The sequence below is a fragment of the Cercospora kikuchii genome, assembly GCF_019650295.1.
Source record: "Cercospora kikuchii DNA, contig_00001, whole genome shotgun sequence".
Classification (NCBI taxonomy): Eukaryota; Fungi; Ascomycota; class Dothideomycetes; order Mycosphaerellales; family Mycosphaerellaceae; genus Cercospora; species Cercospora kikuchii.
In genome coordinates this window covers 1,335,945-1,360,297 of record NW_025408582.1, presented here as the reverse complement: position 1 = coordinate 1,360,297, position 24,353 = coordinate 1,335,945, and the positions used below count along the sequence as shown (strand labels likewise).

The 24,353-nt window shown below is 54.0% G+C and overlaps 10 protein-coding genes across 10 annotated transcripts; 7 read left to right on the top strand and 3 right to left on the bottom strand.

Moving 5' to 3' along the window:
* Positions 1-222: 222 nt before the first annotated feature.
* Positions 223-786, top strand: CKM354_000046200 (uncharacterized protein; the record flags this gene model as incomplete). The annotated part of the gene is made up of 1 exon (XM_044795550.1): positions 223-786. One exon carries the CDS (start codon positions 223-225, stop codon positions 784-786), a length of 564 nt encoding a protein of 187 aa, XP_044651485.1.
* A 603-nt stretch (positions 787-1,389) lies between these two features.
* On the top strand, positions 1,390-4,543 carry CKM354_000046100 (mannose-ethanolamine phosphotransferase GPI13; the record flags this gene model as incomplete). Its single annotated transcript, XM_044795549.1, has 2 exons — positions 1,390-1,517; positions 1,573-4,543. The coding sequence occupies 2 exons, from the start codon at positions 1,390-1,392 to the stop codon at positions 4,541-4,543; spliced, it is 3,099 nt and encodes a 1,032-aa protein (XP_044651484.1).
* A 201-nt stretch (positions 4,544-4,744) lies between these two features.
* On the top strand, positions 4,745-7,042 carry CKM354_000046000 (uncharacterized protein; the record flags this gene model as incomplete). Its single annotated transcript, XM_044795548.1, has 1 exon — positions 4,745-7,042. The coding sequence occupies one exon, from the start codon at positions 4,745-4,747 to the stop codon at positions 7,040-7,042; it is 2,298 nt and encodes a 765-aa protein (XP_044651483.1).
* A 1,502-nt stretch (positions 7,043-8,544) lies between these two features.
* CKM354_000045900 (uncharacterized protein) lies at positions 8,545-10,032 on the top strand (the record flags this gene model as incomplete). Its single annotated transcript, XM_044795547.1, has 2 exons — positions 8,545-8,753; positions 8,820-10,032. The coding sequence occupies 2 exons, from the start codon at positions 8,545-8,547 to the stop codon at positions 10,030-10,032; spliced, it is 1,422 nt and encodes a 473-aa protein (XP_044651482.1).
* Positions 10,033-11,399: 1,367 nt separating this feature from the next.
* Positions 11,400-12,407, bottom strand: CKM354_000045800 (rRNA-processing protein RRP36; the record flags this gene model as incomplete). The annotated part of the gene is made up of 1 exon (XM_044795546.1): positions 11,400-12,407. One exon carries the CDS (start codon positions 12,405-12,407, stop codon positions 11,400-11,402), a length of 1,008 nt encoding a protein of 335 aa, XP_044651481.1.
* Positions 12,408-12,705: 298 nt separating this feature from the next.
* On the top strand, positions 12,706-13,578 carry CKM354_000045700 (uncharacterized protein; the record flags this gene model as incomplete). Its single annotated transcript, XM_044795545.1, has 2 exons — positions 12,706-12,746; positions 12,807-13,578. 2 exons carry the CDS (start codon positions 12,706-12,708, stop codon positions 13,576-13,578), a joined length of 813 nt encoding a protein of 270 aa, XP_044651480.1.
* A 1,635-nt stretch (positions 13,579-15,213) lies between these two features.
* Positions 15,214-16,332, top strand: CKM354_000045600 (uncharacterized protein; the record flags this gene model as incomplete). The annotated part of the gene is made up of 3 exons (XM_044795544.1): positions 15,214-15,255; positions 15,328-15,442; positions 15,542-16,332. 3 exons carry the CDS (start codon positions 15,214-15,216, stop codon positions 16,330-16,332), a joined length of 948 nt encoding a protein of 315 aa, XP_044651479.1.
* A 979-nt stretch (positions 16,333-17,311) lies between these two features.
* CKM354_000045500 (uncharacterized protein) lies at positions 17,312-20,252 on the top strand (the record flags this gene model as incomplete). The annotated part of the gene is made up of 2 exons (XM_044795543.1): positions 17,312-17,783; positions 17,851-20,252. 2 exons carry the CDS (start codon positions 17,312-17,314, stop codon positions 20,250-20,252), a joined length of 2,874 nt encoding a protein of 957 aa, XP_044651478.1.
* A 278-nt stretch (positions 20,253-20,530) lies between these two features.
* CKM354_000045400 (uncharacterized protein) lies at positions 20,531-20,992 on the bottom strand (the record flags this gene model as incomplete). Its single annotated transcript, XM_044795542.1, has 1 exon — positions 20,531-20,992. The coding sequence occupies one exon, from the start codon at positions 20,990-20,992 to the stop codon at positions 20,531-20,533; it is 462 nt and encodes a 153-aa protein (XP_044651477.1).
* A 218-nt stretch (positions 20,993-21,210) lies between these two features.
* On the bottom strand, positions 21,211-23,354 carry CKM354_000045300 (uncharacterized protein; the record flags this gene model as incomplete). The annotated part of the gene is made up of 3 exons (XM_044795541.1): positions 21,211-22,629; positions 22,681-23,079; positions 23,163-23,354. The coding sequence occupies 3 exons, from the start codon at positions 23,352-23,354 to the stop codon at positions 21,211-21,213; spliced, it is 2,010 nt and encodes a 669-aa protein (XP_044651476.1).
* Between the last annotated feature and the right edge of the window lie 999 nt (positions 23,355-24,353).

The following is a 24,353-nucleotide window of genomic DNA, read 5'->3' as shown; positions in this document are numbered from 1 at the left end:
GCAGCAAATCTCCGTCATGTCTGCGCGCAGGAGTCTGTGAGAACATGTGCAGCTTGTGGCTAACATGTGCCTGGTACACAGTCACTCTACCACCGATTGCAGCGAATACCGACGACCGACTATCCATAATTTGCGTGCGACAACGAGCTTTCTCGGTTCCACCGTTCGACACTTCTAGTCAGATACCGAATGCCTCTGTTGTACAGACGATACTCATAAAATATGTTCGCCCACTTCGCGAACTTGGCACGACGAACCGATGGAGCTCCACCGTTTGACCGTACCATGGTCACGCTGCTGGTCGTATTGCTGGTCCTCTTGATCGTTGCGCTCTTCCTGGTGGCTGGACTTCTCTATCTGCGCTACCGCCGCCGAGCGCGCAGGAATGCGGAACTGCCTCCCTACAGCGAGGATGACGAGAAGCGCATGTCGTCCATGTCGACGACTTCTTCACACCGACGCGTTATGGTTCGACCTTCCGAATCAGTTCTCGTCTATTCAGAGAAACAGAGCTTGGCGGACAACTCGAGCAGCCCTCCTCCAAGTCCTCTCCCAGAAATCCACATCACGTTCCCCGAAGAGGTCGACGACTCTGGCAAGCGAACATCTGGTCGCGTGGTAGTGGTCCGTGTGGGAGACAACGGCATTGGCCTAGAGCCAGTCGAGGGCTTGCCCGCTTACTCGTCGGATGACAAGCGCTTTGAGTCGCTGGACCTCGACCGCATTGGAGGCTTGGTTGAAAAGGCGAGAAACGCCCCAGGCTACGACAAGTTTGAGAAGATCTAAGTGCCGAGCACGAAACAAGACTGAAGCTGATTCACGACGATATGACCACTCTTCAACTCGTACTCCAGACAACAGAGCATAGCTCTCACGACCCGCACGAGCATGAGTCTGCGACTTTGTTATTTGTTTCACAGCCGACAGAACATGGTCTTGTGTGGATGCACTCCATACATGCATGACTAGACGTCGTGCTATTTCCCGAGGCTGCACGCGATATCGTTGAGGCAGATGTATTTGCGCTGCCAGAACTGGGAGGGCACTCAGAAGGGCATAGTTAATGTGTTACTGCTGGCAGCGCAGAGCTCGCCTCGACTTCCTTCTCGCGGTCCATTAAGCAGTGTAACACCGAGCGTGTTTCTTCCTGAATTTTCTGTATAGTAAATGGTGTAAAATATTCAGGTTTCATTTACACACAGACCGATCATCAATGTGCACAAAGTAGTCCCTGCGGAGACTACCAAAGTCTCCGCTTCAGCAGTAGCTCCCCACGCTTGACAAAGTCCTCTTTCCTAGTATAATCCACACGGTCTATGCACCACCACGTTTCTACTTTCTTGTACAATGCTTGTCTAATACTTCTCGTTTGTTTTTCGTAAACCAATCATGGACGGCGCGAAAGCCAAGGCGTCCAAAGAGGCGGCGACGCAGGACATCAAGGCGCAGAACAAAAAGCGCCAGCTCGAATTCCGAGCACAACATGGCCTGGTCGTCGCCTTTTTTCTGCTTATACTGTACGTCTGCTGCGGTTACGTCAAATACAGCACAGTCCTACTGACTGCAGCACAGAGTCTTTCACGCGCTGGGAATCTATCTCTTTCTCAATGGCTTCCTCCTTTCCCGACTCGTCTTGCAACACAGATCCGAATGCGCCCACCCACCGATTGACCTGACCGGACACCCCAAAGACTTCACACCCGGGTCGCAAGAGCAAGGTTGTTGGCATCCCAAATCGTTTGACAAAGCGGTGGTTATTATCGTGGACGCTCTGCGTTACGACTTCACAACGCCCTTCCAGCCCAAGCCGGGCGCCGAATCACCACAACACTTCCACGATGCGCTGCCCGTTCTGTACGAGACCTCGGTCAATGAGCCGCAGAATGCTTTCCTTCGACCCTTCATTGCAGATCCGCCCACGACAACCTTACAGCGACTGAAGGGACTGACGACTGGCACGCTCCCGGTGTTAATTGATGCGGGGTCGAACTTTGCAGGAACAGCCATTGACGAGGACAATATCGTGGAAATGCTGTACAAGGCAGGCAAGAAGGTGGTACATCTCGGAGACGATACATGGCACTCGCTGTTTCCTGGATATTTCGAGCCGAATTTGACTGAAGCCTACGACTCTTTTAATGTGTGGGATTTGCATACTGTGGACAATGGCGTCAATGAGCATATATTCCCTCTTCTGGACCCTTCGATGTCTGGACGATGGGATGTTATTTTCGGGCATTATTTGGGCGTAGACCATGCCGGACATCGATACGGACCGGATCACCCTGCTATGAACGATAAATTGAAGCAAATGGACGATGTCATTCGACATATGGTGGCAGCTCTGGACGATCAGACGCTACTCGTAGTCATGGGAGACCATGGCATGGACGTCAAAGGCGATCATGGTGGAGAATCCGACGACGAAGTTCAGGCTGCGCTGTGGATGTATTCAAAGCGTGGTATTTTTGGCCGCAAAAACAAGGATTCGCTACTTCCACCTCTGACTGCGAAGGAGAGGCCCGTCGCACAGATCGATCTCGTGCCTACGCTGTCCCTACTTCTCGGTCTACCAGTGCCATTCAATAACCTCGGACACCCCATCGAGGAGGCCTTTCACGGATCGTCTAGTCTACTGAAGCCTAACTATGACAATCTTGCGCAAGTGAGTCGCTTGACCTCAGCTCAAATTCACAAGTACCAGGCCGAGTACGCGAAAGCTCGCGGTCTGGGAAACTCTACTTCGTCGACTACCGATCAACTGTGGAAGCTGGCGAATCAGTCATGGGGCTCTAAAGAGCGCACAGAAGCATGGGATGCGTTTCTTGCTTACCAAACCGAGAACTTGCGCATCTGTAAATCGCTATGGGCCAGATTCGACCTCACCAGCATGACCATGGGCATCATCGCCTTGATCGGCACCTTTCTGGTAGTTGTGATATACGCGCAGGGCATCGTTCGCGGAGATCGAGCTGCCATGACTCCTCCTCTGTTTACTTGGGGAACTATAGGTGCTGTTGTTGGTGCGGCAGCTGGTGCAGCTGTGGGCTCTCTGACAACAGAGCACGGAGTCCAGTCAATTGCATTTGGAGCAGTGTTCGGGGGTGTTACGGCGACTCTGGCTATGTTCCGGCCAGCCCTGGAGCTGCTCCGGATCCCTAGGCCTACGACTTTCTGGGGTTGGCTCTGTACATTGTCGACTCTGATGCTGTGTGGTGGGTTCGCTGCTAATTCATTCATCATCTGGGAGGATGAACAGTTGCTCTTTCTCTTGACTACTTTCGCGGTCGCCATGCTCGGAAGCTCACTTGGCCAAGGTGATCCTGACGATAGGTGGCTGGGTGCCACTAATGCAGCCTCTTTCTTGATTGCAACACGTCTAAGCTCGTTTTCAAGATTGTGCCGCGAAGAACAGATGCCGTTCTGCCGATCGACATACTATGCATCGGCCACCTCTTCCACGTCTTCAAAGTGGCAACTGGCAATACCTCTTTCCGTTGCGCTGATTCTGCCAAGTGCAATCACGCACTTTTACAAGCGCAGTGCCAACTATCATGGTTCAGCTGTGATTTGGATTGGAATCGCGTTGCGCCTGGGCCTGGTCATGGTGGCGGGTTTCTGGACGATCGATGCCGCGGACGATGGAGAATGGTTCCCGCAGTACTCCAGCAACTTCTTGAAGACAGTCCGTACATACATGGCGCAAAGCATTCTGGCGCTGACATTCGCGGCCGGCTATGCGACCTACGTCTTTGCATCTCCGATGCTCATGGTCAAGCAGGAAGAACCAGATCGTGTTGTGGCCAAATCGGAGTCACTCAGCGAGTCGGATCCTACCAGCCCAGTCCTTACCACAGTTGGAACGAACGGCCCGGCTAAGAGGCCCAAATTGATGATCTATGGCTACTCGAACACACACGGAACGCGATACTTTCTGCTACCAAGCGCGTGGATACTCACGCTACTGCTCTTCCAAAAGCCGATGGGACAAGGAGCCCTGGCACTCTGCATGGTCCAGATTCTCAATGTGCTCGAGATCGTTGACGCCAATAATCTACGCCGCTCACCACTTGGACCGATCATTCTCGCACTGCTGGGCAGCTTCCACTTCTTCAAGACAGGACACCAAGCCGCACTAGTCACGATACAATGGGAGTCAGCCTTCATCCCACTCAAAACGATAGTCTACCCATGGACTCCATTATTCGTCGTGCTCAACACTTTCGGTCCTCAGATACTCTGCGCCATTGCAGTACCTGCGATCATGCTGTGGAAGGTTCCACCCCGACATACGGGAGTTCTGGGGCGTGTTGCCGGGAGCATGGCCACCCATATCCTATTCTATGCGGCAATCGCAGTCGCGACAGTCATCGAGGCAGCTTGGCTCAGGCGGCATCTGATGTTGTACCGGGTCTTCATGCCGAGAATGCTGCTGTCGGTAATCTCACTGCTGCTCATTGAGACTGTAGCAGCACTCATTGCTCTCGTGGGCGTGAGGTGGAGTATAACTAGCGTAGGAGATGTATTTGGCTGGCCCGAATAGGCAGCCAACAATGTATGTAAACAAATAATCAGATCAATAAAGATACCCTCTCGTAAATCTACTCCCAGCCTCTCTCCCGCACATGGGATCTTGCATGTGAAGGCAACGTGGAACATAAGCTAGTGATCTTGGCATCAAGCATCAATGCCAACAACACCCCAAAGTCAATCTCCCCCAACTCCGGACCCCAACAATGTTAACATGACCACCCAGCCACCCGATCCCAAGACTCTCGAATCCTGGGAAGATGCTTTCCAATACCCTCTACCAGTCGTCCGCAAACTGGAGCAGCAGCTCCGCCGAAACATCGATGACAACCGCCAAAAGCTGCGCTCCCTCGTGGGAGCCAGCTACCGCGATTTACTGGGCACCGCGGAGCGAATCATCGATATGGACGAACAAATCCACAATGTGGAATCACAAATGACGAATATTGGAAGGAGATGCAATACGAGGAATTTGGAACAGATTAGCGCGAATCAGAAGCGCGTGAGGAGGGAGATGGGAAAGAGCGAGAGTGAGAGGTTACAAAGGATTGCGCAGACGAAAGTTTTGCAGAATGCGATTAATGTGGCTTCGAGGGTGGTGAGGAGTAGTGGGGATGCTTTGGTTGCTGCGAAGGTGCTTATACTGGCAAGGCTGCTGCATAAGAGTCTTGCGGAGGGGGATGAGCCGCCTGCTGTGTTGGACAGTTTGCAGAAGAAGCTGGGGAGTGCGAGGAAGAGGCTTTTGGGATATATTGCAAGAGCATTTTCGAGGATAAATCTGGACAGGTCGGTTACGATCAATACGCTGTGTGCATATGCTTTGCTGTCGGCGTCTGCTCCCCAGGATGTTTTGCGGTACTTTTTACAGCTTCGGTTTGAGCAGTTGGAAACTACGGCTGAGGAGGCGACGGAGACGAGCATTGTGGACATGTTGGCTTTGTACAGCCAGACTTTGTCAGATACCAAGGACCTCTTTCCACGACGTTTCGCCGAAGCTCTGTCGCAGGTTACGACGAATGCATTGGTCCGTGATCCTGATGTACGGGCGATCTACGAGCTGAGTCTGGATGTCTACGAACGCTGGATTACAGAGGATGTGAGGAACTTCCATCCCTGGGTTCGACACGATCAGCTCCAAGCTTCCAGTGTTAGCGCTGCTATTTCTTCCTGGGCCAGACAAGGACAAGAATGCCTATTGCAAACTCTGCGGACTGCTTTGGCAGGTCAGGAGGATGTTCACAAGGTCCTGCAACTTCGACAGAAGGTGATCTCGAAGTACCTTGTGCTCAGTGCGCAACTGCGCCATGATAGCCAAGCGCAAGCCCTGAACGATATTCGCAAGGCGTTTCTCGACAGGTTGGAATCGCTCGTCAAGCAGGCGACCACGATCGAAGACTTTGTGCCCAATGCCCAACCGGACGCGTCTGAGTCGAGTCCCGTCAGCATGTGGGCAGCCGCCACGACGGAAATGGACCCTGGCAAGGACGTTATGCAATTCCGCAAAGATGTGCTCAACGGGCATCACGGGCGTACTAAGCCCATGCATGGTTCAATAGCCGTTCTCGACCAATGGCTCCTGCGACTGCGCGGTTATGGTGAGGCCATTGCCGGGATGCGTGCAAGCAAGTGGGACGATGACTTGGATCTGGACCTGGACGATCTCATGGAAGACGAACCACTTCAGGTCATGCTCAGCACTCGAGACCCTCAAGAATTGGAACTAAAGCTACACGAAGCCACGAGCACGTCCCTGCAGAATATGTTCAAGACAGTCGAGAAGTCTTTCGAGTCAGATTCAGACCCGGCACTGCTCATCCGACTTTTGCGCGAAGTAGAAGATCGTCGCCGAGGCCTTGCAGACCTGGTCGAAGAGGTGGAGTCCATCAAGCCAAGCAAGGCTTTCATCGCTGCCTTACACCAGCGAATCGCAACAACAATCATTGCAGATCATGTGGACGTGTTTGCGACAAATTTGCAAAAGCCAGTTTCCGTTGCCACGACGCTGTGGGATGGAACGCCTCCACTTCCGATTCAGCCTTCTCCAACAACATTCCGGCTTCTGAAGAGTGTGCATGAACACATGTCGAAACTTGGCAAAGACCTCTGGAGCCCCGCCGCAGTCCAGGCTTTGAAAAAGTGTTTATCTGAAAGTCTGAGAAACAAGATCAATTTTTCCGAGATCGACCAGACCCTTGGGACGCCCCTGACTAATGGTCATGCCGCTCCAGACCAGTCGGAAGGAGATGCGAATTCTGCGGGGACTAATGAAGATAAGACGGTGCCGAGGAGCAAGTCGAACGATCGACTCATACAGCATTTGTTTGACGTTCAGTGTTTGCAGCGGGTTCTGTACGCGGAGACCGGGGACAAGGATCCGCTTGACGAAGTTGTAGAAGGGCTTAGGGTTCAGATACAGTTAGAGTTGGGAGCTCACGAGCGTCTGAAGAAGAGCGCCAATGAGTATTGGCGGCGAACGTATTTGCTGTTTGGGCTGCTCGCCTCTGGTGGATAGGCGGGTCGAGCATGTAGATAGCAATCAGACATGAAGTCGCTAGCGGAGGTGACGCAAGAAATACTCGTAGCGTCAGCTTCACACGTCAAATGTCAGTATGGAAACAGCACAGAAGAAAAGTTCAGCGACAGCACGTCGTTTGCCGCCGTTAGTGTGGCACGTTGCTGCCATATCGGGTTCACGCGCTGGGCTCGCGCCACCAACAGCACGTGCTTGGGTCGAGGTGCAAATGCTCGGTGGTGACTCGACGCCAGGGCGGCGACGTTGGAAGCTGAAACCGACTAAGGCGCCAACAAGTGGCAGCCAAAATATTGGCTCGCCAAGCTTGCTTCCAAATCATCGACAGAATGACAGAATTGCCATGAAGAGCATCTCCGGTTGCCATGTGCCATCGGTCGCGTGACGGGCAAAAAGTCTCGCAGAAGCCAGGGCAAGGCGTGGAGACGATGGGGTATTCTTCATGAAACACAGGTCAAACTTTGGCGTTGGAGGTGAAGTGGGATCACCAGCAACGGTGGAGAGGTTGAGCGAGCAGGCAGGCAGGCAAGCAGCGCAACGGCGGAAGCACGGAGACGAGGAGTGTCGCAATCAGAGCTGTGCAGTGGATGGGGATTGGCTTGGTGGAGGGATCTACGATATTTTTCGATAGCGCCTTCTCCCTGTGCGTCGCAGCGGCTGCCGTTTCAGAAATGATAGGCTACCGCTGGCTCGAGCGCCGCCGACTCGTGTTCGCTGGCGTGCCGAAGGCTTGCAGGGCTGGATGGGCGCTGTGTTAGTGATGTCTGGATCGTGTTGCGCTGCAGTTGGGAGACAGTAGTGATGAGAGTGAATATCATGACAGTGGCGAGTGCAGAGCGGTGCTGCATGCGAGCGGATGGGCGGAGCGGGCGACAGTCGGAGTTATTGGAGGAGGCTGTCGTGCTGCGGGCCTTGAAGCAAAGCTGAGACGAGACCCTGCTGCGTTCGGTCGTTGCGAGAGGCGGCCGCCTGGGGCCCAGCGAGCGAATGGCCTCCGCCAGAAGCAGCAACGCCTGCCCGAAGAGGATCGCAGCTTCCGCGCTGTGCGTGCCACCCCTGTTGTGCCGCTCGTTGGTCAGAGTGCTGTCGTGTATCACCTATTACCGGCCTGTCTCAGCAGCCTGAGAGCGACCCATTCCCTCGTCCGCCCGCCCTCGTGTGAAGACTGCCTCAACACCGCCAGCACCACGCCTCCTCCACCACCGACGCGCTCGTCGCCGCCGTCGTCGATCCCACCCGCTGCGCACAGAGAGCGCAAGAGAGCACCGTGCTGCGAACGCCAATAATACCACCCCTCCTCGGCGATTTCCCTCGCTCGCTCGCGGTTCGGTAGCGCTGCTGCAGAGCCGATCGCTGCTCCAGTTTACGCTGTATCGAGCGAACACCTTGACTCTGCGCCGGGCCTCACTCGACCCGCTGCGATTGGCGCTGGGCGACGGCCCTCTTCACCTCACTCTCTCCCACCCCTCCGCTCCTCCGCCACCATGTCGACCGCTGTAGCAACTGCGCCGCCCACCACGCTGGCCCCCTCCGTCGAGCGCATGTCTCCACGTCAGTTCACAGCAATCGCTCCCTCCACACATCACGCTTCGGCCGCGAGCGGCGAGCCGGCAGCAAAGCGTGCCCGCAGCAATGGCGGTTCTCCAGAAAGCGCATCACGGCCAGCTGATGCAAGCAAGACCTCACCCAACGGGTGCGTCACGCCTTCTACGTTGCATTGCGCAACGCCGGGACTCGATCAGCAGCTAATACCGCACAGACTTCGAAACGGCGCACCCCCAACGATCAAGGTGAAGAAGGAGCCCGGATCACCAGCGCTCGCGTCCTCGAGACCTCGACCGAAGCGACTCGACCTCTCGTCGAGCATGGCCGCGAACCGCGGACCCCAAACAGCTCGACCTTCAGCACCATTGACCTCTGGACAGTCAGCGGGCCTGCACATCCACGACGTCGGCCTCGCCTGTCTCTCGCCTGGATTCGCGACGCACGACCCGGCCCTACGCGAACAACTGCAGCGGAGCATGGACGTTCGCGACCAGCAACGACAGATCATCGAGGCACGACAAAAGGGAGGGAAGTCAGGCAGCTCTGGTGAGCAGGATGGCCCACGCACTCAAGACACAACGCTCTTTGGCGTACAGACGGGGGCGAGAACGCCGGGCACTTCGAGACGAAAAGGACCGCCGCCAGGTCTTTCCATTGCAGCTCCCTCTGCCGCACAATTCGCCCATGATAGAGTGATACAATCTGCGCCACTCCACCAGACATTCACTGGCCTTCGTCCTGGCGAGTACCCTGCGAGCCGTCACGCACAGCATGGACCCAGTGGATTGAGCCAAACAAGTCACATCCACCATGTCCCTGCAACACAAACTAATAATCGATTGCCCCCCATATCCGATGTTTTTGCAAACGACCGATTTGAGGGTCCACGACAGCACAACAATTCTCCAGGACATTCTTCACATTCTAACGTTCAACCCGCAATGCCATCACCTGGGTTCCCACCTTCATATCGACAGCAATCACAACATCCACCATTGAGCGCTCGTGAACGATTTCGATCTGCGGAGGAAGCTGTGCAAGGACTCTCAGGAGGACGTGATGAACTTATGCCCAAGGTCGTTCATTATGGTGGCGTTCAACCGCCAACGCCACCCTCTCCTATGCCGAACAGTGGCCAGCATACAACTTCCGGTGCACAACGACCTGGGCAACACGAGTATGGTGCTCGACCCGACTTGTCCAGGACTCAATCAATGAATGGTCGAAGACGCGGACGCGACGAATTCGAGGCCGATAATGGTAGTCCTCCTTCCGCGTTCAATCGCTCTGAACCCAAACGCACCACATTTGCAGCACGCGGGCATCCGGAAGACGAGGATGACTGGAAGACGAACATGAGCAGCGCGGAAAAGCGAGCGGAATTCCTCCGCCTATGCGAACGTGCCTGGGACCTATTTCATTCATGACGACGTGGTCCCATTGCCTAGCGGACATTTTTACAGACCGGCATATTCTACAACCAAACAACCGGATCTCTATGACATGATATGGATGTGGAGAAAAGAGGCAATACTTCGGCACACGGTGAATGTCTGAAGAAATCTTCACGAAAGAATTGAAAGCATGTCACTCATGCGGAGTGACGTGATGTTCATGAGGAAGAAAGCGATCGATCGTTTCTGTCAGCGAGAGCGTCTCCCGGGAAGGATGATGCGAGATGTTTTTCCTGTTGTTTACCACCCACGCTTGGTTGTCTTTTTTTGATCTTCTCTTATGTGTTCTTTGTGGCTCGGTTTTTATTCTTATTCCCCGACTGACTACTTTATCATATATGACGGATGACCCTTGCAAATAGGGGGATATGAGAGTTCCAGCTTCAGGACTATATTTTATTGGCGAATTTAATGGCGTAGGATGTATTTGGGCTCGCGGACTCTGGCGCAGAACAGAGATGTTGTGGGGTTTAGAGAGGTCACGAATGGGGAGGAGAGATGTAGCGGCGGTGGTAGCTAGGTATTATTCGGTAGTAGCTTTTATCGAATGGGAGGTGGAGGTGAGACGATGGAATAGTAATACATCATCTTACGTTGAACTATCTTTTGGCCACATTCCGTGTATGCAACCTACAGCATTGAAGACTTGCTTGCTTGCTGCTCTTATGGACTGCGACGTAGCAAAATATAATCTTGTGCAGCTGTGCTAGCGCCGTATATCGGCATATTGGCCCTCTTGCGCCTGTACTTCGGCTTGCATATGGGCTGACCGAAAATGTGTCCCAAGCAGGGGAGTACCATGATCTGACCGCGCACAGGTGTGACAATTTGGAGTCTAGAACGTCGTCTGTCATCTTCTGCTGATGTTCACGTGGTTGATTTTTTGGTTCGTGGTTTCGCTTCGGTCCGGAGCTAGAGGGCCCCTGGGCCGATGCTGAAGACAGCGTCCATGGTTTCAAAAGGAGTAGCAAAGTCGATCTGCCAAGTTGTCGTTTGGTAGCGAGCGAGCGAGAGTGCGGGCCGCTTGGCTGTCGTGGTTTTCTCTTCTCTCCGTCTTGGTCTTTGTCGAGGCGGCAACGCATGATGAGCATGGACCTGCGGTTCTAAGTTCTCACGGACCTGGTTGGTGAAGTTCACCAAGCTGTCACTTAGCGTCAGAAGATGACGACGACGTGCCGAGAGCGAGCAGTAGACCAGGGCACGAATAGGCGGAAACGTCAAGCTGGTGGCTTGGTGGCTTTCTGCAAGCAGCTGGTTGACGCGCGGCCAGCGTGCATCGACGGGCGTGTCAAGATACGGGGTGATGATGAAACACGTCTTCTGTGACCGACTACGCCCTTTCAACCCACCGCCATTCTCCTCGCCTCAGGCATCTTCTTCTTCTCTTTCTGGCTCTCCTTCTTCTGCCTCTTTTCGATCAACTTTTGTCGTTCCTTACTCTTCATGCCCTTGAATTTCTCCACGAGCGCTTTCTCCTTGAGTTCCTTCTTCTTGAGGTAGTATGGTGTCTTGCCTTGTTCCACCTTCGATTTCTCCTCCTTACGATGTTTCCGCAAGACTTCTTGCTCTCGCTCCTTGGCAGCTTTGGCTTTCAGTCGATTTTCCATGCTGTTGACTTTTCGGCGGAGCACGTCCTTCTCCTCTTCGCTCTTTGTGCGCTTGATCTCTGCTTTCAACTCTTTGATCTCATCTTTTTGGTAGTCTACCAGGAAGCTGTAGGCTTTGTCGAGGTTTCCGGTTGGTGCACCTTGATGGAAGGCGTCGAATCGAGGGTCTCGAATATTTCGTTTGGGCACGTCTACCACTTGCCTTCTCCGCGAGACTTGGTACTTGGTCGATTGCGCGGCGGGGGCATGCTTCGATGTACGTGACTTGTTCGGCGCATCCTCTTCAGATGGGCCAGAGTCTGAGTCGGAATCTGAATCGTCTTCGCTATCATCGTCGCTGGGCGCACGATTAGCTGGCTTTGGTTTCTTCGCGCTTTTGCTGGTCTCCGATGTCTTGCTAGCCTTCTGCTCTTTGATTTGCCGTAATCGATCTCTCAGTGCTGCTAATTTGTCTTCCTGATCTGGCGTGGTATCTGATCCTCTCTTCCGCTTCCTGGACACAGCATCTTGAGCCTGCTTCAATGCGCCGAATGAGAGGTTGCCAATCTGCTGCTCGTAGGTCTGTCCGGGTTCGGCTGGTTCCTCGTCCGAGATTTCGGTATCGCTGTGCTCGTCCTCACTGCCCGAGACGTCGTCCATGCTGGCATCCTCCTCGCTGTGGAATTCCTCTTCCGACATATCTTCGCCACTCGCATCGACGTCGACCGGACGCGACCGGGCAGCATGCGGTTTCTGCGCCATCCTGTGCCGTGGTCGCACGCGAAGCTGATTAAGGCAGAAAAAAGTTGACAAAGCTGCCTGAAGCAGCAGTTGGTGGTTGCTTAGCGGCAGACCCTTGTTAGGGCTGCAGGCGAGAATTCGCAAGAGTTGTCCGAGCTTCGACGTGTGAAGTCATCATCGAGCGAGTCCCGCTATACTTCCGCCCATGCTTTTGATCTCATCATATACGCGCAAACTGCTTCCTTCTTTTCTGCGCTGCCATTCCTCGCTTGCCATTGCGCGACATCTATCCTAATACTTCTCTTCGCACACAGCCAGAATGAAGATCACGACAAAGGAGGAAGAGCAGCAGCACTATAAGTATGAAATCGCTCTCACGCGACCAGCCAATGCAAGTGACGAAGCTAACGATCATCACAGTGCAACGCTCAGAGGAGGTTTCGGGGGTGGTGCTGCCGGTACCGCAGCAGGCTTATTAGGTGTATACGCCGCTTCAGCGCGTTACCCAGCGTTCCGAAGCCTGACTTTGCCCTTTCGCGCATTCCTGGTCAGTTCTGCAGGAACTTTCGCCGCCATCATCGGAGCAGACTCCTACTCGAGACGATTCGAAGCTTCACGACAACCCGGGCGAGACTACCAAGATGAGCAATCGTCATTACAAGAGCAGCTCGATGCTCAACGGACGCAGAGTGAGAAGGTGAAGGCCTGGCTGTCGGACAACAGATATAGTATCGTCATGGGATCATGGGTTGCATCGATTTCTGCTGCAATGGGAATCGTTGGAAAGAACCCGTATTTGTCAACACAACAAAAGCTCGTACAAGCGCGTGTGTACGCCCAAGGCTTCACACTCGCCGCTGTGATCATCAGTTTGGCATTCGAAGGAAATGATCGCATGAAGGGCAGCGGCAGATGGGAGACTGTCAAGGTTCTGGACCCCAACGATCCTACACACAAGCACATGATCGAGAAGAAGATCCATCACGAACGATATGCTGGCGAGGATCAATGGATGGACATGGTGGAGGCTGAGGAGCAGAGAATGAAAGAGCGCGAGCGCGCTGTGAAGCAGCGTGAGCAGCTCACCAATGGTAACGGCAACGGGAAGGGCAAGAAGAAAGAGCAACATCATGAAGATCAGCTCAAGGGCAAGCCAGAAGAGGCGAAGGAAGAGAAGCTTAAAGCTGCATGATTTTGTCTCGACGATTCCCAGTTTTTCGACAGCTGGTAAAAGATTATATGAATGCATTAGCGAATGGGGAGTTAACATGGCGAAGGCATTGTATAAATCTCTTGTAGTAGTAGGCTGAATAGACCAACAGCATAGTCTAAAAGGATCGAAGATGAATGCAAGTGTCTCAGAGAAACGTTTACTGGTCCCACAACCCGAGGATCATGCAGCTCACTTCGACCAGTGAAACTGCTCCTGCATGTGTCGACGATGGGATGACTGTGCAAGACGTGCGCAATTGCACCATGTGCATACACCCTGACCATACAGAGTTTCTGCCAGGAAGATAGTTGAACCAAGTTTGCGACTGGGACGACGCGAAAGATGGCAAACGGCAAACAATGCGCCAGGCGGAGCCGATCATATAGGTGGACTTATGGCCCGATACGAGGGCAATGCCACCGTTTCGTGATGGAGCACTCTATGCAGAGCCTTTAACGGCGCACGCGATGGTTGTGGACCCAAGAGCGCGATGACGAATGTGCGGTCGGTGTCATGGAAGAGCAGGCTCGGTATCGTCGACGCAAAAGTCTTTCAGTTTTATTATCCTGCAGCGGTCCGGGCGGATAGAGAGGAAGTGCACGCCATTCAGTGGCGGGTTGTGTTTAGTCTGTTCTCTTTTAGCATACTAAGCACTCCTCCTGCGTCTGAGACGGCGAACCGCCAACGTGCACAGGCATAGCACCAACTGCTGTTTTACAGCGGCTATTCCGCAGCGATAGGTCAAAACCGCCTGACGGATGGCAGACGCGCAGGAAGAATGAATGGGTGCAGAGACGTCGCTGTTGTGCATGTACATGGGCTCGCTGGAGGTGTCGCCAGCAGCAGATGTCGAAGATGGCGTGCCACAGCGTATCATTTCGAGGTGTATCTTACGAACGAAGGAGATGAACCGAGCACGCGGGAGCAGGCACGGACCCAGCAGATGCCGAGCAGCGATCGCAGTTGCCCTGTGTGTAGCTCCGCTCTGACCCCGGTCGACGTTGCTCGTCTTCACACCGCAGCCTCCAGCGCGCGCGCACCGCAGCGACGATGCCACCTCGCCGGCGCGCCCACGACGAGATGTCAGCGCGCGACCTGTTCGCGGCGGCTGAACGATACTGCGTCAAACAAGCGCCAGGGCCAGTCGCAGCGGGTAGCCCGTCCTGACTCCTCTCAGACGCATGGTGTTAATTTGGACTCTGCACAAGGCCAGCTAGAAACGCACCTTGCAGGAGACTTATGCGCACGATGCGCAACATGCTGAATCCAGGTTTCACCTCTCCGACCACCGCTTTCTCTATGGACAATCCCTTCTTCTGGATCCAACGACCTTTGTTTCTGTGCCTTGTCGGCTGCCGGCGTCGTGATGCACCTCCTTCTCTAATCGTTTGGGGCGCCTGCCCATACACTCGTTTGACAGAGCATTCGCTGCTGCTTTCGCCCACCACGCACCTAACGCTCGCTGCCGCGCTTTCCTTTGTCCAGAGCAGAACAGCCACGACCGAACGAGCCCCGACGCGCCCACTGCCGACCATTGTTAAGATACATCTGTGCGACTACGTATGCCTTCTAATTGCCAGCCTCGTTGTCCTTCCCTCCCCTTCTCTTCCCGGCATGGCAACACCTCCCGAACAGCCATGGTCTAATCATGAAAAGGTCCGTCGCTGCTGCACGTCGGCGAACCCGACACCCTGGTAGCACGAGGTTTTTTTTCTGACATGGGTGTAGAACTACTTACTGGCCGAGATCATCAAAGCCGCCAATCCTCCAGCAAATGTGCTCTTTAGCGTAATTCAGAATGTACAATTACAGCCTCGTTGGGATGAAACCCCACTGCCACCGGGTGAGCATCACGGCGTGGACGAAAACAACTCCCTGCTGCACTAACATTGTTGCCCCACTTACTGATCATACTGTCTACGTGATGCTGACACATCAACAGGACGCTCGCTCAACTCATGCCGCAATGCTTTCGAAGAGATGCGAAGAACCCTCCCGGTGTCCGTGGGAACGCCAATGGGTGCAATGGCCCCAAGCCCTTTGTCAGGGCCTATTCCGACGCTGAAGAGAGCTTACCCGTATGAAGCTTCGTTCACTGGGGGATCTTCTGGCCGGGAAATCAGACCCAAGCTTCCAATGTCCGCTGCTGTCCATGCCCAGCCTTCGCCAACAGAGCCGCCTGCAAAGAAGAAGCGTGGTCGCCCAACCAAAGCAGAAGCTTTAGCAAAAGCGGAAGCAGCAGCTGCCTCGGCAGTGTCATATGGCGAGCCTGGACCAGTGTCGCTGTCGCGTCCGGTATCACATAACACTCCCCAAGCTCAGACTCAACAGGCTCAACCACCACCGCCGCCTGCTGCTGTAGAAGAAGAGCCGACACGAGAATCACGGCCTTCCCTGCCTCCTGTCACGAGGATGCCAATAGCTTCTATGCTCACTCCTGCTCGAGAATTGGAGACCGGCGGTCAATCGCAACCTGGATCCTCATCTGGGCGACGCAGACGAGCAAGGTCGACAAAGTCAGAGCCTAACGATTCACCCATCCGCCGCCCTCCTGAGACGAGCACTGAATACGAATCGCCCTACGGCCGATCTAATGCACCAGATACTCCAGCAAGAGCCGCAATTTCTCGACATCGTGACGAAACGACTAGCGCTGCACGAGACATTCCCAGCATCCGCCCGCCGGACGACCTTGTAGACAGACCACGTTCCCACGAAAGCGAACGCTCGTAAGCCCGAAGGTACTCAAACGCTTTGCACAATCATCGACACATCCAACGGCCGACGAATCACGGACCATCTTGTTTCTCTCTTCCTTTGTTCATACTATTACTAATTTTCATGTATAATAATCATCGAATCTGACGTTTCCACGATGGGGCAAGGGCAAAAAATGTCATTCTAGGCGATGAATTTAAGAGGAGGAAGATTTGGAGGAAATGGTACGCGTTAAGATCTGATGATGAACCTCACGGTCGTATATGCGAGACGACTTTATTCTGAGCAACGCGAAAGGAATTGAAGGAACCATGTCTTGAAGGTCAGGTAGTGTACGTCGATAATTTTGCGCCGTATGGAATTGGATACTTATAGTGTCTAACTTACCTGCCGTGGACTTGGCTCGAGAAGCGGAAGTTTGCCGAAAGCCAGCATCCTGCCATTCTCCAAAACGCCTTCCTTCATCTTTCCCATTTGCACTGTGAACCCACGCAATTACACTCCTTTGCTCGTATCTGACTGCGTGCTTCGGTTCCCCTCCACATTGGATGCCCAAGAATTGAAGATACATCAGTCACGACTGGTACGGAAACGAGTTCCAGACTTTACATTACTTTGTAGAGACATACTGAATGAAGTCAAGTTCCGAATCACTCCCACACCGTGATTACCGTTTCCCGCTCAACGAAGTGTCTCGAACGCATCGCGTACCTATCGCTGCGACCCACTCGAATATCGCCGCTAGTCACTCGCGCTCCGCGCCACCGATGCGCGTTTTTCCACCTTGCGCAACGACGCCCAGGTAGCCGAACAGACTGACGCCGAGCGCGGGTTACGGCGTCGACGAGACATGCGCAGGTGATTTTGCTGGTGGCACGTGTGTTTTCAGGTGTCAAGTGTCCGGCGTCATTGGAGGGAGAGGTTGCCATCCGTGAAGCTGCCTTTTGCTTCTCCGCGCCACGCCTTCCCACGACACCACCTCCGCGACGCCAAAATGGACGACAGTGAAATCAAGCAGGATCTGCTGGAGTCGGAAGTACGGGAGATGAAGCTGAAAGAGGAAGAGGAAGGCGTAGACATGGACACCATACCTCTCTCCGCGGCGGCGACCAAGGAGGTCAACTCTGGCCTGGCTAGTGGCAGTGGCACGCCGTCCAGCATGAAGCGACGGTCGAAGTCACCCATCAAGTCACGAGCGAGTGCTGATTCTCCGGCCATCAAAACGGACGACGAAGAGACTATTGGCGGCGAAGTCACACTGAAGACCGAGCCGGGCAAGCCGCCAAAGCTGTCGCGCACGACTTCGCACAAGATTGAAAAACGAAGTGCACGGTTGTACTTCGATCATGCCGACACCACAGAAGAATCAAAGTCTACGTTCGAGGTCCTGCCGCAGTGCACGTATGCGAATAAATATTTGGGTACCACTGAACATGCACTCGAATGTGATTGCGCAGAAGAATGGGGTACGTTGTTCGCATGTCATGGGGAAGGATTGTGCTTTGAAGAACATTATACTAATACACGTTCTAGACTCATCATCGCGGACAAATGAGGCCTGCGGCGAGGATAGCGATTGTATCAACCGCGCGACGAAGATGGAGTGTATCGGCGACTGCAGTTGCGGCTCAGCCTGCCAGAACCGACGCTTCCACAACAAGCAGTACGCTGATGTTTCGGTCTTCAAAACGGAGAAGAAAGGCTACGGGCTCCGCGCGAATACCGACTTACGGCCTAACGACTTCATTTTCGAATACATCGGCGAGGTTATTGGTGACCAAGTCTTCCGGCGGCGATTGCACCAGTATGACGAGGAGGGAATAAAACACTTCTACTTTATGAGTTTGTCGAAAGGCGAATTCGTTGACGCAACGAAGAAAGGCAACCTGGGACGATTTTGCAATCACAGCTGTAATCCCAACTGTTACGTCGATAAATGGGTGGTGGGCGACAAACTTCGAATGGGCATATTTGCCGAACGCAAGATCAAAGCCGGCGAGGAACTTGTCTTCAATTACAACGTAGACCGGTACGGTGCAGATCCACAGCCATGTTACTGCGAAGAACCGAACTGTACTGGTTTCATTGGTGGCAAGACGCAAACAGAGCGTGCTACGAAACTCTCCAGTACTATCATCGAGGCTCTGGGCATTGATGACGCTGATGCGTGGGACACCGCCGTGGCCAAGCGCCCTCGCAAGAAGAAGGCTGGAGAGGACGATGAGGAATACGTCAACAACATCGAGCCTAGGGGTCTCGACGAAGAAGGCGTAAACAAGGTCATGTCTTCCCTCATGCAATGCAAGGAGAAGTGGATTGCGGTCAAGCTCCTGACACGCATACAACGCGCGACTGATGACAAGGTCCGTCAACGGGTCATTCGCTTTCACGGGTATCGCATACTCAAGACGGCTCTGTCTAACTTCAAGGAAGACACCAATGTGTGCATTCAGATCCTGGACATTCTAGACACCATGCCGAGGCTCACCCGCAACAAGATCCAGGATTCGAAGATTGAAGAGGCTATCGAGCCTTTGGCTGAGAATGAGGATGAACGAGTGGCGTTTCGCGCTAGAGAACTGCTAGAAGCGTGGTCGAAGCTGGAGGTCGCTTACCGTATACCACGTGTCAAACGTGACCCCAACACTGTTCCCGACCGCAAGGCAGATCGACGAGATGGGGAGCGACGACGCAGCAAATCTCGGTCACGATCTAAATCGCCCGAGCGCATAGTAGCGCCGACAGGTCCTCGAGCAGGTGCGCCAGCGCGTCCAGGCTTCACAAGACCTCCCGGGCGTTTTCGACCACCCCCACCCGGAAATGGCTTGCCTGTTGGTTGGTTCGAAGCGACTGCTGCCAATGGCGCCACCTACTATTACACACAGAATGGCACAACAACTTGGCAGCGGCCGACTGTGGCTGCCAATGCGGCGCCTCCGCCTCCACCTCCGAAGGCGGTGACTGATCAGATGGCTTTACAAGATCTCATCAAGAACATTGTCGCCTCGAAACAGGATCAACCGGCTAAGCCCTCTGCCACCTCAACTCCTGTCGAGACGCCGAAGAAGGAGCGCAAAGAGGAAAAGTGGCGGAAACTTCCAGAGGAAAAGCAGAAGAAGCTGTACGAAAACGCATTGCAACCCCACATCCTGCATGTGGCAGGGAAGTTCCGGAAAGAGCTGCCGAAGGAGGACCTCAAACGCTGGTCCAAGGAGTTTGCCAAACAAGTCGTTGATTCTGATTTCAGAAAAGGCCGAGTGGAAGATCCCAACAAGGTCAGTGACAAGAGAGCAAAGGATGTCAAGAAGCAATGTCAGGCCTTTTTCGAGAAAGCCAAGAAGAAGAAGCTTGTGGCCGACCAGAAACGAGCGGAGAGGAAGGCGCAGAAGGAGAAGAGCGGCGAGGATGGCAGCAAGACCCCATCAGGTTCACCGCCGCCCGCAGTGGCCAGTCCAGTCGCTGTGGACGATGATGTTTTGTCGGACCAAGAGATGGATGATGCGGTGGATGCTACTCCTCAAGATACTGCGCTTAAGCGGAGGCGTGACGATCCCTCAGGTCTCACCGACGAAGAGCTTGCCGCCAAGAAGCAGCGTATGGAGCCGGTTGACTTTGCACCACCACCTCCTCCCCCTCCTCCGCCGGTCACTGAACCGGGCATGGACAGCGAGCAAGCAACTCCTCGAACCTATGAGGGAGACGACATGCATGGCGCTTCAAATCACGAAGATCTCGGCTTCTCTATCAAAGGAGCCGCACGCTCACAAAGTCGTCCTGGTTCGCGCAGCGATGAACCCGTGCAGACTGCGACGCCGCCTACCACTGGCAGTCCTGATCAGGATGAAACAGAAAAGGCTGCCCAGCGGACGAACTACGGAGAAATGAACCCAGAGCGCTTGCGACAATTGGGTGTTTTGGACTTGCCGAACAACTGATGCTTCGTACTTTCATCTTGATTTTAACGATTCGTGGGCATTTCTAGCAGGCACGTTGCAGTATTGAGATGGGCAGCCTACAGGCCCAGCACAACAGCATTTGGGAGAAGGGGTCAGAAAGAAACTTTTTTTAATGCTGTACACTAGTTGTCACAGAGCATACGCTCTCGAGCCTTCGATAATGGCCAATATTTGACATGTAACTTCTGAAGAGTCTCTAATGCCATGATTCATGTAATCGTCGTGATGGTCATCGTTCTTATTTGACTCTCAAACCTTCAATCAAACAAATCCTGCCCTGCATCTCGACCAAAAGCGTTCGCGTTCCAGCGACTCCAACCTCGCACGCGCCAGCCTTCACCACTGCTGCTGATCCAACTGCCCACAGCTGCGATGATTGCAGCTCGTTCTTCTGCCGGCGCTCTGATCCAGACGTCTTGTTCTTGGAGGTGTAAGATGTCGATTGGAATTGCTGAGCCGTGGAGACCTAGGAAAGAGGACAGAGCAGCGTTCAAGTGTAACTGTGCGGTGACGCCATCGAGCGATTGGTTTGTCTTGGAGGAGAGGTGTTGAAGGCGAACATAGACCCAATCTGGTTTGCGGATGGAGAACTCGCTGAGCGTCTGGTTTTTTGTGGCATTTCTTGGTTGTCGTGATGAGGGTTGTGTGCTTGGTTGTGTTACTTGTGGCGCATCTGGTGTTGATGCTGGTGCATCTGGTAAGTTTTCCGGATCTGCCATTTTTGATGTTTCGGTCAGCGCAACGATGTGTGAAAGTGGAACGGAAGTTGCATATTGATGCAGTACGGCCGAAATTCGGCTTTTGTGATTCGCTGGCTATGCTGAAACTCCTCCTCCCATGCTGTTGCTACAATTCGAGCAAACTGTCACCACCAGCGCCACGCTCGTCAAAGTAACAAACTCATCTAAGTACACTTCTCGCTGTCTCAGTCGATGCCTCACTGCATTTTGATGCGAGGTCCGTTGCCTGCCATCTCGGTCTCAGCCTTTCTCTTTCCCAGGGATGAATCCGGCGTTGAGCTGCGCTCTCGCTGGTTGGCACTGACGCTTGCGAGCGCTGCAGCTAGTGCTCCTCTGTCGATGCTAGCCACTGGTTGCGACTTTGTCAACTCTGCGAGACACGTCGCGTGAACGATCTTCTTGTTCATGTACCCAGCATTGGCGAAGACCCAGTCCTGATGCTCCTCGGAATACGTGCTATGTAAGTCCTCGTAGCAAATGGTGCATGTGCTCTTAGTCATGCCAGCTGGGGCCCGGACAACCTGCTCCTGCGGACTCTTCTGCGCCTTCGCTGCTTCCGTGGTTTCCTTCGCAGTGGCGGTAGTTGTCGAAGGATCAAATTCGATGTGCTGTATCCACTCCATCTCATTTGGAAACCAATTCCTGTGGTGGCCGCGGTTGGTGTTGGGATCGGCGATACGCTGGTTTGTACGAAAGTGCCAGTCCAAGTGAAGACTCTTCTTCTGCCTCCCTTCTTCGGTGGTGGGAAAACGTCGTCCGCAAGTGCTGCACTGGTTTGGCAACGCATCGTACATCGCGGCAACTAGCTCGGGGCGGAAGGTTTTCAAACTCGCTGCTGTGATCGGCACTTGAAGATGCGCTCGTACAGGTTGAGCGTGTGACTGTAATGGAGTCGCGGCTTGTGAAGGAAGTGGCGCTACCGCTTGAAGTGACTTCAACAGTTCTGTAGTCGGATCTGATGCAGCTGGTGCCGTTGCCACGGGATTGGCAGGCGGTGCAGCGCTGGAGACAGGCTTGATGAGCCCGGCCTTCGTCAAAGACGCGATCAGATCTGCCGCATCGTTGGCTTGAGGTGCCGAGCTAGTATGGCTCTGAACTGCATTGAGCTGGGAGTGACTCGCGTTGTGAAATCCAGGAATGGCCGCGCGCAGCTGCGGTGTGCTAGGCTTTTGTGTGCCGGCCAACAATGCTTGCAAGCCATTCAATGCGTCAGGGGTCAAATTTGGTGGTGGCCCAGCGTGCGAAGGCGTAGCAGTCGGGATCGGGAGCGGCGGTTGGAATGCGAGAGGAAGTGGTGTCGGTGTCTGCCACTGCGGCTGGGGCACCTGCGGAGGAGGCACGGGCGGTGGAAATGCTGGCACTGCCGGCGCCAGAGAGGAGACCTGTTGCTTGATCTGCTGAAGCTCGCTAGAGCTCACACGCTGGATGTTGAGGAGGTTGCGCAGCTGGTTCAGCGCGTTGAACTGAGTCTGCAGACCTACATCGTGCGGCCTACTTGCAAGCTGGTACTGAAATCTTGGGATCAATGAGTCGATGTCACGCTTCACGCTCTCGATCTCGTTGTTCAAGTTTGTGAGTGGCGGCTGGTATGCATACGGCTGAGACTGTGGTGTAGCCTGTGATGCGGTCAGTGACATGGTCGACTGAAGCTCGGCAGAGATACACACCTGCGGAACGGGGTGACCTGGGTACATTGGCTGCGGAGTGTGAGAAGGCGGCCGAGGGTATTGGCGGTTCTGCTGAGGTGGTGTTGCCACGCCTTGAAACTGAGTCTGCGACTGCCTGATCTTCTCCAGCGCCGCCCTAGCCTTGATCATGGCGTTTTCAAGGGGCTGAACAGTCTCACGGGGAAAGACAGGTCGCGGGTCGATAGATCCGGGCACGGGCTCTTTCCACGTTCGCAGCATCGCATCCATATGGCGTCTTGTCGCGTTGTCGACCAGTGTGTAAGCTTCCATGAAGGTATTGTAGAGGTTCCGACCAAGGTAGACTGTGTAGGGTGTGCCTACATTCTTAACAATGCTGTCGAGAACGAAGAGCGCTGGCAGTTTGCGCGTTGGAGACGTCTGCAGTAAACGATATCAGTTTGAATCCAAAAATAGAACGTCACGTGAGTGTAGGCGATTGTGTAGTGTCCTATTGTCCTTACCTGCTTGATGTGGTTCTCCAGTGCTTTCGATATTGCCTGCGCGTGCTCCGTATTTTCTTTGGCGATGACAGTCAGGTTGCTGATCTCGTACCTGTTGTTACTCTGAAGATCTTTCAGAGATTCTTCGAAGTCGGCGGCCACTTCAGCAGAAGACCCGCCTGAGAAGGAGCCGCGCGGCGATCTGGAAGACATGACGGCTTCACGAGATGGAAGTTCAGCACGCAGTGATGCACAAATATGCTATCTAGTTGCTTCGATGAAGACTGTCCCGGCGTGACGGGACGGTAGAAAACACTACTCGAGACAGCCTCGAGCGTGTGACGTGGAGGACCCGACAGCACCACAGTATCCGCGAAGCGCGAAGCGAGCGGTGCGAGGATTCTTCAGCCCTTGGTCAGGACGAGTTATGCAAGAAGTGTAGTCGGGTTGCTAGCTAAACCGTGGCTTGCTTCAATATATCCCCAGTGCGCTTCCGAAGCTCTTTCTGACCATTCACCCTTCTGCCATTCACCGCCCCCACCACCGGGGCGTTCAGAGTACTCGAGCGGATTCTGCTCTCCACAGTTGCCGTACCAGCCTCGAGCCGCTCTTATCACAATACGGTGTTGCGCTGTCACGAACTTGCCTTTGTCTGAGATCTCCCGATGCGCGCGCGCGGCGAATGTCTTGGGCGGAAAACGCGATGATAACCCAACGACCGTGGGTCTTGAGCTTGCGAAGTTCTTGAAGTAATGGGTCGGTGTCGCAGAGTTGGAGAGTTGATGCGTTGTCGAGCGGTGGATATGCCGAGAACTGAGCTGCGAAGTGCAAGTGCAGAGCTAAAGTCGGAGCCTGTCACGTGAATGCGATGACGTTGTGGACCCTGGCGTTCATCAAGGCAACTAAATGGTAGCAGCGCGACGGTGCTCTGTACAACACGAACATCACCCCATTGCATCACCTTTCACGAGTCAATCCTCTAGCAGAACATCCCAGGTCTGAACGCTGAACACCATAACGCAAAATGAAGCTCGTTATCAGCTCCCTTCTCTTGGCGCTGCTGGCCATCTTCGCCGCCGCCGCTGTGGAACCGAAACACCAAGTCATAATAAGCTATCCGAAAGACACCCCTGCTTCGATCATGGAGGATGCGAAGAAAGCCATCATAGAAGCTGGAGGATTCATAACGCGAGTGTTCCGAAAGCTGGACTG